Source organism: Thamnophis elegans, chromosome 6 (genome assembly GCF_009769535.1).
Source record: "Thamnophis elegans isolate rThaEle1 chromosome 6, rThaEle1.pri, whole genome shotgun sequence".
NCBI classification, from domain to species: domain Eukaryota; kingdom Metazoa; phylum Chordata; class Lepidosauria; order Squamata; family Colubridae; genus Thamnophis; species Thamnophis elegans.
Window position 1 is genome coordinate 3,157,144 of NC_045546.1, and position 15,053 is coordinate 3,172,196.

At 46.8% G+C, this 15,053-nt stretch overlaps 1 protein-coding gene across 1 annotated transcript in view; it reads right to left on the reverse strand.

The window, feature by feature from the left end:
* Positions 1-334: 334 nt before the first annotated feature.
* UVRAG (UV radiation resistance associated) overlaps positions 335-15,053 on the reverse strand; it is a 54,981-nt gene continuing 40,262 nt past the window's right edge. Inside the window, exons 9-10 of the mRNA XM_032219697.1 lie at positions 8,374-8,465; positions 335-1,698 (exon numbers count right to left, since the gene is read on the reverse strand). Of these exons, the coding sequence (XP_032075588.1) occupies positions 1,002-1,698; positions 8,374-8,465 (789 nt within the window). The 3' untranslated portion in view covers positions 335-1,001. The remainder of the gene's footprint in view (positions 1,699-8,373; positions 8,466-15,053) is intronic.

The following is a 15,053-nucleotide window of genomic DNA, read 5'->3' on the forward strand; positions in this document are numbered from 1 at the left end:
GGGAGGGAGGGAAGAGGGAGGGAGGGAAGGAGGGAGGGAGGGAAGGAAGGAGGGAAGGAAGGAAGGGGGGAGGGAAGGAAGGAGGGAAGGAAGGAAGGAAGAAGGGAGGGAAGGAAGGAAGGAGGGAAGGAAGGAAGAATGGAGGGAAGGAAGAATGGAGGGAAGAAGGAGGGAGGGAGGGAAGAAGGGAGGGAAGGAGGGAGGGAAGGAAGGAGGGAGGGAAGGAAGAATGGAGGGAAGGAAGGAGGGAGGGAGGGAAGGAAGAATGGAGGGAAGGAAGGAGGGAGGGAAGGAGGGAGGGAAGGAGGGAGGGAGGGAAGGAAGGAGGGAAGGAAGGAGGGAAGGAAGGAGGGGAGGGAGGGAGGGGAGGGAAGGAAGGAAATAAGAAGGAAAGAGGCCCAGGACTGGGAGTTTTACCCAGGCTTCCTGAGTGACAGGTCTTCCTACCGTTGAATCAGCTGCTTCCCCAGAAAAACAACAACACAAACACACAGTGTGGGCCTCTCAACCAGAAAGTGTGAGGCTGCTTGGCTGAAAGCAACAAGAACACAAGTGAGAAGACACCCAAGCCTTGCTGGTAAGCCAGCAAAAGCTTGACCTAATTTCTCCTGAAAGGATGGAAAGAATAAAACTTGAGGGGGAAAAACCCGTAACGCAAAGGATCAAGAAATTTGTGAGGATTAAAAATTCGGGGAAGGAAGGGGTGATCGTGGGGGATGAGAGGGGGTGGTTAAAAGAAGCAGATTCTGACCCACGGGGTCATTGAGGGAGGTCTTCTGTACTTCCTTCCAAAACGGTAGCAACTTTCTTCCCTATTGGACTTCAACTCCCAGAATTCCCAGGCCAATTGGCTGGGGAATTATGGGAGTTGAAATCCACTAGTCTTCCAGCCGCTAAGTTTGGAGACTGTCCCTACCGCAACCGATTAGGACGACACGTGCAAGGTTTATCTCCAACTCCAGATACACATTTTCCTCTTGGCGACACGCACCCACCCCCCGCTACTTATCAGAGCCTTTCCGCGGCCGGCGGAAGGTGGGGGTGTCCTTGTTCAGGGCGTAGATCCTACGGGAGAACTCCTCAAATTCCCCCAAGACTTGATCGTCACATTCCACAGCCACCGCGTGATCCACCGGGATGTAGTTGAAGGCCGCCAGTTGGTCTCCTGAACCGAATCCCATGGCCTCCAGACCCATGATCTCTTCCGCCTGCTCCACAGTACAAAGGAGGTCGGCGCCCAGCGCACCGCAGAAGATGCTGGGCCGCTCGTGAGCGGCAGCGGTCCCGGGCTGCTCGCCGGAGAACGGGGTGCCGTTGACAGCACGTGAAGGTCCCCGGAGAGCTTCTGGAGGATTCCGGGAACCACTCGAGCTCCTGTTCTCGCCGTTGACGTCGAGCCGCGAATCCTCTCCCGTTTTGCTCCTCTCTTTTGATAAGTCGATGGAGGTATCTAAGGAGGAGGATAAGGAGATTGCCGTTTTTTCCGCCTCTCCCGCGATGGCGATCGGTTGGGTGACAGCTGAGTTGGGACTCGGCAGTTGGGACTTGCGCAGCAGTCTCTCGTTCTCTGAGTTAGCCCGTTTGCGAAGTCCTTTGTCCGGAGAAGAGTGGTTGCCGGAAAAGCCGACATCCAAACTCCCAAAGGTAGAACCTTGTCTCTTTGGAACAGGGATGGCGCTGGAAACATTGTGGCGATCACTGTTGGGGAATGAGAGAAGAAGGGTTAAAATCAGCGGGCCTTCGAAGCAGCTCTGCAACTTTAAGAGGGCTTTAAGAGAACCCCAGTAACATCATGAGTGCTAGGGGGATTGTGGAGAGGAGGAGGAGGATGTGGGGTCTTTGGTGCTCTCTGATCTTGGCTGTTTTCTTGTAGACGTTTCATTACTCAACTATGTAACATCATCAGTACTAGGAAGGGAGTCTGGTTTGCTCTCTGTTTATATACAATGGCTATCACCGTCAGTGTTGGCGGGAGTGTTTTTGACGGTTCCTTAATTAGGCTGTTGTTAGGCTCCCTTCTAACACTGATGACGTTACCTAGCTGGGTAATAAAACGCCTGCAAGAAAACCACCAAGCTCAGAGAGCACCAAGTACTCCACAACTCAAGTTCTGCTTATCCCCTTCCATCACAAAGCAGGTATCTTGATTTGCTTGGACTTAAATCCCAAAGCTCTTAACATTTGGCTCTTTTGTAACCCCAGAAAGTTAAAATCCTCTTGAAGGTTAGGATTTCGCCGACCAATCAAAACGGGATTTTCCTGCTCATTCTCCCACGCTTCAATGACTTCAGGACGACAGATCTCGAGAATCCCGGGACTGCAAGAGACGACCTCGGAATACGGGAGCCGCTGAGTTTGCATGAGGATTCTCAGGTCCCTTTAATCCCAATAAGGATTAGACTGCTAATTGGAACACCCACCTGGGGGTGGGGAAGGGGGAAACACCCGTATCTGTATGTTTTTAATTTATTGCTCACATTCATATCCCCGCCACAAAACCGTAAAAAGATTCTTGGCAGTGGGACAGAAACTTGATTCATGTTTGAAGTTAAAATGCCACCGAAGCCCGGGCCGACTTTTAAGAATCTACACCTAATTAGTCATCAGAGTCAAGACGTGATTTGTTCGGCACCGTTTCTGGCGGTAAAATTAGGCTCCAAATTAAAACCGATCTGCCTTTGTCTTCGCTTGGATCTCTCAGTCGGTGGAATGAAGGAGGTCAGTTTATTATTTCTGATCGACACTGGCTGAATATTTCAGCTGGCCAGATGTGGAATAAGAGCAGGGGTGTCAAACTCAAGGCCCAGGGGCCGGATCCGGCCCACTGGGCGCTTAGATCTGGCCTGGGAGGCCGCCCTGGAAACAGCGAAGGACTGCTCTGCGATCCCTCTGCCAGCCAAAATGGAGCTCGCAAGGGCCTCCATTTTCGCTGGCAGAGAGTTGCAGGCGGCCATTGCAGCTGAGAATGGAGTTTGCGAAGGCCACGGGAGGCCCTTTGGAGTGCTGTTTTTGCTGGCAGAGGGTTGCCGGAGCCTGTCACAACCGAAAACGGAGCTCAGGAGCCCATTTTTGCTGGCAGAGTGTTTGGGCTGCCACGGATGCCCTCGACGTCGTGCTGGCCATGTCCATTCCGGCCCCCGACATCAAACACAACCCTGATGTGGCCCTCAATAGAATCGAGTTTGACACCTCTGAATAAGGAATTTGACAATCTACCTGGCAATCCTACTGAATATCCCTGAAGCTTCTCTGGGATCCAACAGATCCAACTTCTGGGTTCCAACGGATCCAACTTCTTTGTGGTCATGAAGAGCAACGACGGCTCCTTGGTTTTCTTATTCATATTTTGGGCTATTGTATTTTTCGGAGTATAAGACACACCTTTTTTCCTCAAAAAAGAGGGTGAAAATCTGGGTGCGTTTTATACACCGAATACAGCATTTTTTGCCTCACGAAGCCCCCCTCCCACTTCACCAAAATGGCCATGCATACCCTTATGGGGGCTTTCAGTGAACTCCTGAGGGCTGGGAAGGGCAGAAATGAGCGAAAAATGGGCCATTTCCCCCCCCCAGCCCCCAGCAGCAATTTATAAGCCTCCATAAGGCTATGCATGCAATGTCCCCCCCCCCCTGAGCACTCTGCAAGCCCCCACAAGGCTCTTCATGCCTTTTTGGGGAAAAAAGGGCCTATTTTGGGGGAAAATGGGCCGTTTTCGGGAGGTTTGCAGAGTGCAAAAACTTTTTCCCCCTCTTGGAAAGCTCTTTAACTGATTGATGAGAATTACATTGATCAAGTGCTGTGCCAGCAGAAACACTTACCCATCTACTATATTTCTCTCTCTCTCTATTTCTCTCTCTCTATCCCTCTCCCTCTCTACCTACTCACTCTCTCTCCCTACCTACCTACTGTATTTCTCTATCTCTCTATATTTCTCTCTCTCTCTATCCCTTTATCTACCTACCTACCTACCTACCTAACTACTCTCTCTATCTACTGTATTCCCCTCTATCCCTCTTCCTACCTACCTACACACACGCTCTCTCTCCCTACCTACCTACTGTATTTCTCTCTCTCTTTCTCTCTCTATCCCTTTCTCTACCTACCTAACTACTCTCTCTTCCCCTACCTATCTACTGTATTTCTCTCTCTCTCTCTTTCTCTCTCTCTATCCCTTTCTCTAGCTACCTAACTACTCTCTCCCCCCCTACCTATCTACTGTATTTCTCTCTCTCTCTACTTCTCTCTATCCCTCTACATACCAACCTACCTACTCTCTTTCCCTCCCTAGCTATCTACTGTATTTCTTTATCTCTTTCTATTTCTCTCTATCCCTCTACCTACCTACCTACACTCTCACTCTCTCTACCTTTATCTACCTACCTACCTACCTACCTACCTCTCTCTCTCTCTCCCTACCTACCTACTGTATTTCTTTCTCTCCCTCTCTATCCCTCTATCTACCTACATACTTTTTAAAAAAAATTTGCCTCTTCAAAACCTTGGTGCGTCTTATACTCCGAAAAATACGGTATTTATTGTTTAAGAGCTGCCTATCTCCCTCACGGAGGGACTCTGGGTGGTGTACAAGAGGGCCTCGACTTACGATCGCCATTGAGCCCAACATTTTCTGTGGCTAAGCAAGACACCAATTTGAGGTTTGGCCTGGTTTTACGACCTTTCTTACCACAGTTAAGTGAATCACTGCAGTGGTTAAGATAGTAACACGGTTGCTGAGCGAATTTGTTTGTCAGACGATCGCCAAAGGGATCACGTGACTCAAGGACACAGCAACCATCATAAATGCGAACCAGTGTCTGAATTCTGATCACGTGACCATGGGGATGCGGCAACGGTCAGGTGAAGAACGGTCGTAAGTCCCTTTTTTCAGTGCCATAGTAACTTTGAAGGATCACTAAGTGAGTGGTTGTAAGTCAAGGAGTAACCTGTACTCTTCGAGGGCTAAGCAAACTTAGGTAGAGAGTTATATGTCGGTCACACGGTTGTTAAGTGAATCTGGCTTCCCCATTGACACTGCTTGGCCGAAGGTCGCAAAAGAGGATCACGTGACCCCAGGATGCTGCAACCGGCGTAAGGACAAGCCAGTTGCCAAGCATTTGAAGTTTGATCATGTGACCATGGGGATACTGCGGCGTCCCCAGTGTGTGAAAAACGGTCATAGGTCACTTTTTTCAGTGCCGTTGTAACTTTGAATGGTCACTAAATGAATATTTGTAAATGGAGGACTACCTGGAACGGAGTGTGACAGGTTGTTACAACTGTGTTTGGTGTTTGGTGTTTGTTGGGTCTGTTCATCTGAATCAACGATGGCTTTTTAAAATAAGTGGGATGGATCCTTCTTTTTATTTGTGCATCATCTTACTGTTGGATGATGATTATGCAATGATTATTAATAAGAGAATATTTGTAGCTCAGGGTTGAAATGTGGGGTCCTTGTTGCTCTGTGAGTTTGGCTGTTTTCTTGCAGATGTTTCATGACCCAAAATATGCACTGATGTTATTTAGGTTTGAGTTATGAAACATCTGCAAGAAAACAACCAAGTTTAGAGAGCACCAAAGAAGCTACAGGCCTTTTCTTCCTCCCCCCTCCTCTCTTCTAGCACTGATAATGTCACCCAGTTGGGTAATGAAATGTCTGCAGGAAAACACCTCAGAGAGCACCCAGGACCTCCCAATGATTATGTACTTCCACTGTTGTATATTTAATATCCTGAGCAGGTCAAGAAACCATGGCAGTAAATCATAAACCATTTGCCTTATTTACAAACACTTCCGAAGGAACAATATGGCTCCCCATCTCAAATGTTGCCTTCCCTTTGTTACAAGCTCTTTCTTTTAAGGAACAGGACTTGATCACAGCTAGTTGTGTGCAGAGAAGAGCCACAAAGATGATTAGGGGAGTGAAGGCTAAAACTTATGAAGAACAGTTGCAGGAACTGGGCATGGCTAGTCTAGTGAAGAGAAGGACCAGGGGAGACAGGAAAGCAGTCTTCCAATATCTCAGGGGCTGCCACAAAGAAGAGGGGATGAACTTATTCTCCAAAGCCCCTGAAGGCAGGACGAGAAGCAATGGGTGGAAACTAATCAAGGAGAGAAGCAACTTAGAACTAAGAAGGAATTTCCTGACAGTGAGAACGATTAATCAGTGGAAAGACTTGTCACCAGAAGTTGTAAATGCTACAACACTGGAAGTTTTTACGAAGAAATTGGACAGCCTTTTGCCTGAAATGGTATAGGGCAGTATGGCGAACCTTTTCCCCATTGTGTGCCAAAAGTGGGGGGGGGGACCGTAGGGGGGGGTCGTGCACAGGGGTGCCCATACCCATAATTCTATGCACGTGAACCCCCCTCCCCACTTTTGGTGCGCGATGGACCCGTTTTTCGCCTTCCCCAAGCGCCAGAGGCTTTTGTGACCTTCTGATAGTTAGTCAATGGGGAAATCAGATTCACGTAACAACTGTGGATTTATTAATTCAGTGTTTCTCAACCTTGGCAACTTGAAGATGTCTGGACTTCAACTCCCAGAATTCCCCAGCCAGCAAATGCTGGCTGGGGAATTCTGGGAGTTGAAGTCCAGACATCTTCAAGTTGCCAAGGTTGAGAAACACTGTATTAACTTATCCACTGTGGCAAGAAAAGTGGCAAAACGGGGCAAAATTCACTTAACCAATGTTTCACTTAGCAACAGAAACATTGGGCTCAATTGTGGCCATAAGCCGAGGACGGCTTATGCACAAACCGGTTCGTGCAGGAAGCTGCTCTTTGGATGTATTGGTACCCAGAGGAAACATTTGCTCTGCGTAGGGAATAAAACACGACCCTTTGAAGCAGAGAATAAGACAAGGCCACGCATATCGGCAAGAGGCTGCGGAACGGCGGGAGGGGGAGACGGTGGGAAGATAGGGAGGGGGCAGGTCAGTGGGTGCCGAAGGAGAAGCAGAGGGAGGGGGTAACATGTCTCTGCCTTGTTCTACTTATGGAGTAAAATCACTCCAGGATCCCAGTGGGTTTTTTCTATTGGCCCAAATCCAGAATAGCCAACATACCTATGGTTTTCCCTAATCCGCGGCTGATCTGGAATGTGATTTGTTTTGGGGGGGAGTTTCAAAGAAAAACACGTTTTCTATTTTTCTCTGGCCTTAATTAATAATGTGGCCATATGTCTGCCTCCAAGTGAAAGTTTCATATATATATATATATATATATATATGTATGTATGTATGTATGTATGTATGTATGTATGTATGTATGTATGTATATTTATATATTTAAAGGGCCTATTTTTCTCTGGATTACGGTGGATTTAAAGCTAGTATTTTTACTTGATTAAAAAAAACCCTCTCAACGAAAGCCATTCCTGGACCACAGCAAAATCAGTTTTAATCACCCTAGTGAGCTGGGCAGAAGGTTTATCGACAAAAGAGCATCGTCGGTAAGAAAGACGGCACAGTGGCAGGTTTCCCCCATAATCCTGTCTTTTCTGGAAAAAGGTTTAATCTTTGGCTTGACTTTCCTATTACAGGAAGTCCTCGATTTACGACCACAATTGAGCCCAAAATTTATATTGTAAAAGCGACACATTTGTTAAGCGGATTTTGCCCCTTTTTTACGACCTTCCTTGCCACAGTTGTTAAGTGAATCACTGCAGTGGGTAAGTCGATTACCCGGTTTTTAAGCGAATCACTGCAATGGATAAGTCAGGAACCCGGCTGTTAAGTGAATCTGGCTTCCCCCATTTGCTTGTCCGAAGGTTGCAAAAGGGGTCATGTGATCTTGGGACACAGCAACGGTCATAAGTATGAACCGGTTGCCAAGCGTCTGAATTTGGATCACATGATCCTGGGGATGCTACTGTTGCAACTGTGAGGGGAAAAAGGTCCTAAGTCACTTTTTTCAGTGCAACTTGGAACGGTCACTAAATGAACTGTTGTAAGTCGAGGACTATCTGTGCAAGTAGTCCTCGGCTTATGACCACAAACGGGACCTGAACTTGCACTGCTAATGGACGCAGTTGTTAAGTAAACGGTGCTTCATTTTACAACTTAAAAAGTTAAGCAGATCCCTGCTGTTGTTATGCGAGTCATGCAGTCGTTAAGCAAAGCCGGCTAGGAAGGTCTAAAGTGGTGATCCCATGACCCCAGGATGTTGCGACCGTCATAAATACATGCCGTTTACCGAGCGTCCAAATTTTAATTGTGTGACTGCTGGGGGGTGGGCGGGGGGTGGGGGGGAAATGCTTCTGCAACAGGGGGTTAAAAGTCTAAGGACCAGGTGTAAGTCACTTTTTCTCCAGATGGATGGTCGTTAAGTCGAAGATTTCCTGCGCTGTCGTGCAAACGAAGCGGAACTACTCACCATCTAACCATGAGGCCGTGCTCCAGGAAGTTTTTCAGGTTAGGAAGGGTCTGCCTTAAATCTGGAGTCCCCAGCCCATGTTGGTATCTAAGCTATGGAAAGAGAACAGAGAGGTTTAGAAGGTAGCAGCTGGAGGGGCTTCCGAGGAGCTCAGGGAAGGGAGTTGCGCCACAAACTGGAGGATTTAAGACGCTCGGGAGACCGGGAAAGAATTTCTGTGGACATTTTAGAAGGAACTCCTCTGACTCGCTTATGTGAGCGCATGTAGGGGGGGGGCACTCGATGGAAGAGACTGCATCTGTCAGAAATGGTGTAGGGAAGGGGGGTCAAACGCAAGGCCCCGGGGCCAGATACGGCCCGCAGGGTGCTTAGATCTGGCCCGCGGGACCGCCATGGAAACAGCGAAGGACTGGCCCATGATGACTCTGCCAACAAAAGCAGAGCTCGGGTGGGCCATGTGCAGTCCTCCCGAGTTCTGTTTTCACAGGCAGAGGGTTGCAGGAGGCCGTCGCAGCCAAAAACGGAGTTCAGGAGGGCTGTGTGCAGTCCTCCTGAACTCAGTGTCACTGGCAGAGTGTCGCAGCCGAAAACGGAATTCAGGAGGGCCGTGTGCAGTCCTCCCGAGCTCTGTTTTCACAGGCAGAGGGTTGCGGGAGGCCATTGCAGCCGAAAACGGAGTTCGAGAGGGCCCTGTGCCGTCCTCCCGAGCTCTGTTTTCACTGGCAGAGGGTTGCAGGAGGCCGTTGCAGCCGAAAACGGAATTCGGAAGGGCCGTGTGCAGTCCTCCCGAGCTCTGTTTTCACAGGCAGAGGGTTGCGGGAGGCCGTTGCAGCTGAAAACGGAGTTCGAGAGGGCCCTGTGCCGTCCTCCCGAGCTCTGTTTTCACTGGCAGAGGGTTGCAGGAGGCCGTCGCAGCCGAAAACGGAGTTCGGGAGGGCCCTGTGCAGTCCTCCTGAACTCAGTTTTCACTGGCAGAGGGTTGCGGGAGGCCGTCACAGCCGAAAACGGAGGCATTGCTGGCCGGTCCTTTGCTGTTTTCAGGGCGGCCCCATGGGCCTTAAGTTCTAGATTGTCTAGAACAGGGGGTTCCCAACCCCTGGTCCGGGACCAACACCTCACCACGGCATGCCAGAAACCGGGCCACGCAAACAAGCGAAGCCGCATCCACGGGAAGTAGGCGGTACAGGAAACCAAGGCCCCCTCTGATCCGTGGAAATATCTCTCTCCACGGAATCAGACCCTGGCACCCAAAAGATTGGGGGCCACTGAACTAGACCCTCCAGTACACTGTATATCGAGGGCACACTGATCACAAATGAAGAACCACCCATCTCCATAAGCAGCAAGCAATAAACGCATACATAGTCATGCTATAACACTCCCGAGGTGAACAGCCATGGCAATTTTATGACCTGTGGCCTTTATGCTGGCGCAGGAATTCTGGGAGATGAAGTTCACAGGCCATCAAGTTACCCATTCCTGCTATAAAGATAATCCTTAAATTGAAGATAATTTATGACCACAAATAAGAGCCCACAATTTTCCATTCTAACCACTGAGCCAGGGTGGCTCGGTGGTTAAGAGTGCAGTCCTGCAGGCTACTTCTGCTGACTGCAATTCGGCAGGTCGAATCTCACCAGGCTCAAGGTTGACTCAGCCTTCCGTCCTTCTGAGATTGGTAAAATGGGGACCCAGATTGTTGGGGGCAAGAGGCTGACTCTGTAAACCGTTTAGAGAGGGCTGGAAAGCCCTGTGAAGCGGTATATAAGTCTAAGCGCTATTGCTAAGCGAGACCGTTGTTAAGTGAGTTTTGCTCCATTTTACAACTTTTCTTGCCACAGTTGGTAAGTCAGCAACAGGGTCATTAAGTGAATCCGGCTTTCCTGTTGACTTTGCTTGCCAAAAGGTTGCAAAACAGATCGTGTGACCCGGGGACGCTACAACCGTCATAAATATGAACCAAGTTGCCCAAGTATCTGAATTTTGATCACAGGGCTGCTGCAACAGTCCCGTGAAAAGGGTCGTAAGTTGCTTTTTTCAGCGCCGCTGTAACTTTCGTCACTAAATGAGTAGTTGTAAGTTGAGGACTAGTACTCTTTCAAGGCTCAGCCAAATTAGGCAGAGTGCAAGGCATAAGAATCCAACAGCAAAATAACTCCATGCTGTGGAACATTTTTTGCAAGGTAGACCACCGAAAAAAACCTAAATTTATCTTCAACAAGAAAAATTCTGTAGAATTTCTTAACAGCCGATAATTCAAAAACCTACAGGAAATTCTCTTTCAAGAACTCATTTAACTTAAAAATTAAGTAAGAATGTCCCTTCAAGCTTGGCTGATCTCAAAACAGCCAAGCAGGATAAGGTCTGGTTAGTAGATTTCAGGCTGCAGAAGTGTAAGCGAAACCATAGGCCAGAAGAAAAGTGAAGAAAACCATTTCTGAGAAGAGAGTCTCTATGGAGCAAGCTGAAATAAATTCAAACAAAACACAATTTGCATTGTGCCTTAACGCCTTTCAAATTTTACTTTGAAGAACAAACAGCCATCGCATGTGGTGGGCATTGCCTATGCAATACTTTTCTTCGTGAAAGCTCAGCTTTTCAGATTTTTGTTTCGGTAAAAAAAATTGAATTGAGAGAGTTCAAGTATCAATTCAAAAGTTAGTAGCGCTTTATAAGATCTTGGTAATTGAATTGAATTGAATTTATTGCACTTATATGCTGCCCTTTTCTCCGAAGGGGTCTCAGGGCGGCTCACAATCCAAGTCAGGGAAGGGGATACAGATAAGGGATAAAAAAGACGAACAAAACAATACACAATTTAAAAGCACACAACAACCATACCATTCGAGGGGGAGCGGGGCAAAAGCTCTTTAGCCCCAGGCCTGTCGGAACAGCCAGGTTTTAAGGGCTTTGCGGAAGGCCTGGAGGGTGGTGAGGGTTCGAATCTCCACGGGGAGTTCGTTCCAGAGGGTCGGAGCAGCCACAGAGAAGGCTGTCCTCCGGGTAGTCGCCAGCCGGCATTGGCCGGCGGATGGAATTCGGAGGAGGCCTAATCTGTGGGATCTAATCGGTCTATTGGAGGTAAGACCACACATGGAATATTGTACGTTATATAAAAAATGTTGAGACTTTGGAAACGGTCCAAAGAAAAGCGACAAAGATTATAAGGGTTGCAAGAATTGAGTCTAGTGAAAAAAAAGGGCCAGGGGGGACATGATAGCAGTCTTCCAATATCTGAGGGGCTGCCACAAAGAGGAGGAGGTCAACCTATTCTTCAAAGCACCTGAGGGCAAGACAAGAAGCAATGGGTGGAAGAGAAGCAACCTAGAACTAAGAAGACATTTCCTGAGGACAATTAATCAGCAGTATTCCGAATAGCAGGAGGCAAGCTTCCTATAATCTCCACTGTCCTCACCACTCTCGGAATGGACTTTCTATCTGAGGCATCGCAGGCACCAAACCAAACAGGGATGCAGTTTGTTAAAATGCTCTCAATCGTTCCTCTATAAAAAGTGGCCAGGGCAGAAGGAGAAAGATTTCATCAGACTAAGAACTTCGAGCTAAAGATAAATTTTATGACAATGAGAACAATTAATCAGTGGAACTGCTTGCCTCCAGACGTTGTGGGGTGCGCCATCACTGGAGGTCTTTCAAGAAGAAACTGGACAGACATTTGTCTTGAATGATATAGGGTCTCCTGGTTGAGGAGGATTGGACTAGGTGACCTCCAAGGTCCCTTCCAACTCTATTATTCTATTCTGTTCTGTTCTCTGGTATGCAATATTCTGATCTTCTAGTAATAGAGAGAGAAATGATGAGGGAACTAAGATAAGCTTTTAGCTGTAGACTCATTAAAGTTCTCTACTTCACAACAAATTATTTGATATGACTTGTATTAACAGGGCAATTTAGAAGGCTGGGAGGCTTTCAATCTTTCAAACTCAAAACACACTAAGCTGTGTTTTAACTCTTTACAGCTAGACCAGTCTTATATTACAACCGGAAACTTCCTCAAACTTTATGCTTTTGGATTTACATAAACTTTTCAATACCGTTAAGCAATGTTTATCAGATATTGGCGCAAGGGTGTATTATCTTTATATGATCTCACTTGAAGGGAACTCGCTCATTAATCTAAAAACTACATCAAGCAGTTTTTCCCCCCCAAACAGTGAAAAGTTCACAAGGCCAAGAAAATCTGGAATTAAAACAAGTTTATGTTTCCATGAACAGTAAAGGTTTAATCTTACACTGAAAACAATATCCCCCCTCCTCATCCCCCAAAGATCTTGCAGTCCAAACTTCAGATCAGGTATTAAAATAAAGATGTCAATAAATTTCAAACCGGAATGAGGCTGGTTTAAGTACTAATCTGATATACAGTCAATTCCTGAAGTGAATGGATGAACCAATAATCCGATTTATGGCAAGAGAATTCTCTCTTCAATAGAGCAAATACGATCCAGGCATTTTGCTAGAATTCAACAGAAGTCAAAACTAGCACTAGAACTTTGACATATACTGCTTTCCAGCCCTCTCTAAGCAGTTTACAGAGTCAGCCTTTTGCCCCCAACAATCTGGGTCCTCATTTTGCCAACCTCGGAAGGATGGAAGGCTGAGTCAACCTTGAGGCTGGTGGGATTTTTTTTCCCAAATAATTTTTTCTTTTTTATTCTCTTACATACCATTTTAAATATACATTCACATAATTGTTATTCTTCTTTACATTTATCATTCTTATACAATTATTATTGCATTTAACAAGTGATAAAGTACATTTTGGGTTGCTTTATTTACCATCCCTTCCTTCTTTTGTAACACCTCGTTTTCCCTTTCTTTTCTCCCTCCCTCCCTTCTCTATTTTCTTCCTCCTCTCCTTCCCCTTCCTTCTTCCCTTATCTTTCTCCTACTCCTACTCTTCCTCTTCCTACCCTCTCTCCTTCTCTTCCTCTCCCTTCCATCCTCCTCTCCTTTCCCTTTCCCCCCCTCCCTTCTCTCCTTCCTCTTCCTTCTTCCCTTACCTCTCCCCTACTCTTCCTCTTCCTATCCTCACTCCTTCTTTCCCTTCCACCCTCCTCTCCTTTCCCTTTTCCCTACCTCCCTTCTCTCCTTCCTCTTCCTTCTTCCCTTACCTCTCCTACTCTTCCCCTTCCCCTTTCTACACTCTCTCCTTCTTTCTCTTCCACCCTTCTCTTTCCCTTTCCTTTCCCCCTTCTCCCTTCCTCCTCTCCTTCTCCTTCCTTCTTTCCTTCCCTTTCTCCTACTCCTGCTCTTCCTCTTCCTACTCTCTCCTTCTCTCCCATCCTCCTCTTACCTCTTTCTTCTTTCCCTCATCTTCCTTTCATTCTCTCCTCCTCTTTCCTTTTCTTTTTCTATTATTATTAGTGTATATATCAAAACTCAGTTTATGCTTCCTTGGGATGGTATTTCCACCAACCCAAATATAATTTAGTATCATTTCTTATTACAATACAATAGCAGAGTTGGAAGGGACCTTGGAGGTCTTCTAGTCCAACCCCCTGCCTAGGCAGGAAACCCTATACTGTTTCAGACAAATGGCTATCCAACATCTTCTTAAAGACTTCCAGTGTTGAGGCATTCACAACTTCTGGAGGCAAACTGTTCCATAGATTAATTGTTCTAACTGTCAGAAAATTTCTTCTTAGTGCTAAGTTGCTTCTCTCCTTGATTAGTTTCCACCCACTGCTTCTTGTTCTGCCCTCAGGTGCCTTGGAAAATAGTTTGACTCCCTCTTCTTTGTGGCAACCCCTGAGATATTGAAACGCTGCTATCATGTCTCCCCTAGTCCTCCTTTCTATTAAACTAGACCTACCCAGTTCCTGCAACCGTTCCTCATATGTTTTAGTCTCCAGTCCCCTAATCATCTTTGTTGCTCTTCTCTGCACTCTTTCTAGAATCTCCACATTTTTTCTACATCATGGTGACCAAACCTGAATGCCGTATTCCAAGTGTGGCCTTACCAAGGCCTTATAAAGTGATATTAACCCTTCACGTGATCTTGATTCTCTCCCTCTGTTGATGCAGCCTAGAACTGTGTTGGCCTTTTTGGCAGCTGCTGCACACAGCTGGCTCCTATTTCAATGGTTGTCCACTAGGACTCCAAGATCCCTCTCACAGTTACTACTGTTGAGCAAGATACCACTTATACTGTCGCTGTGCATTTTGTTTTTCTTGCCTAAATATAGAACCTTACTCTTTTCACCATTGAATTTCATTTTATTAGATAGTGCCCAATGTTCAAGTTTGTCAAGATCCTTCTGTATCTTTAGCCTGTCTTCTGGAGTGTTGGCTATTCCTGCCAGCTTGGTGTCATCTGCAAATTTGATGAGTTCCCCATTTATTCCCTCATCCAAATCATTGATGAAGATGTTGAAGAATACTGGACCCAAAACAAGAGCCTTGGGGTCCTCCATTGCATACTTCCCTCCATGAAGATGCAGTTCCATTGAGGACTACACGTTGAGTGCGGTTGGTCAGCCAGTTACGAATCCATCTGGTGGTGATGCTGTCCAACCCACATTCTTCTCCTTTATCTAGTAGTAGGTTATGGTCTGCCTTATCAAATGCCTTACTGAAGTCCAAGTAAACTATATCGATGGCATTCCTCTGGTCCACTAATTTTGTCACATTATCAAAGAATGCAATAAGATTAGTCTGGC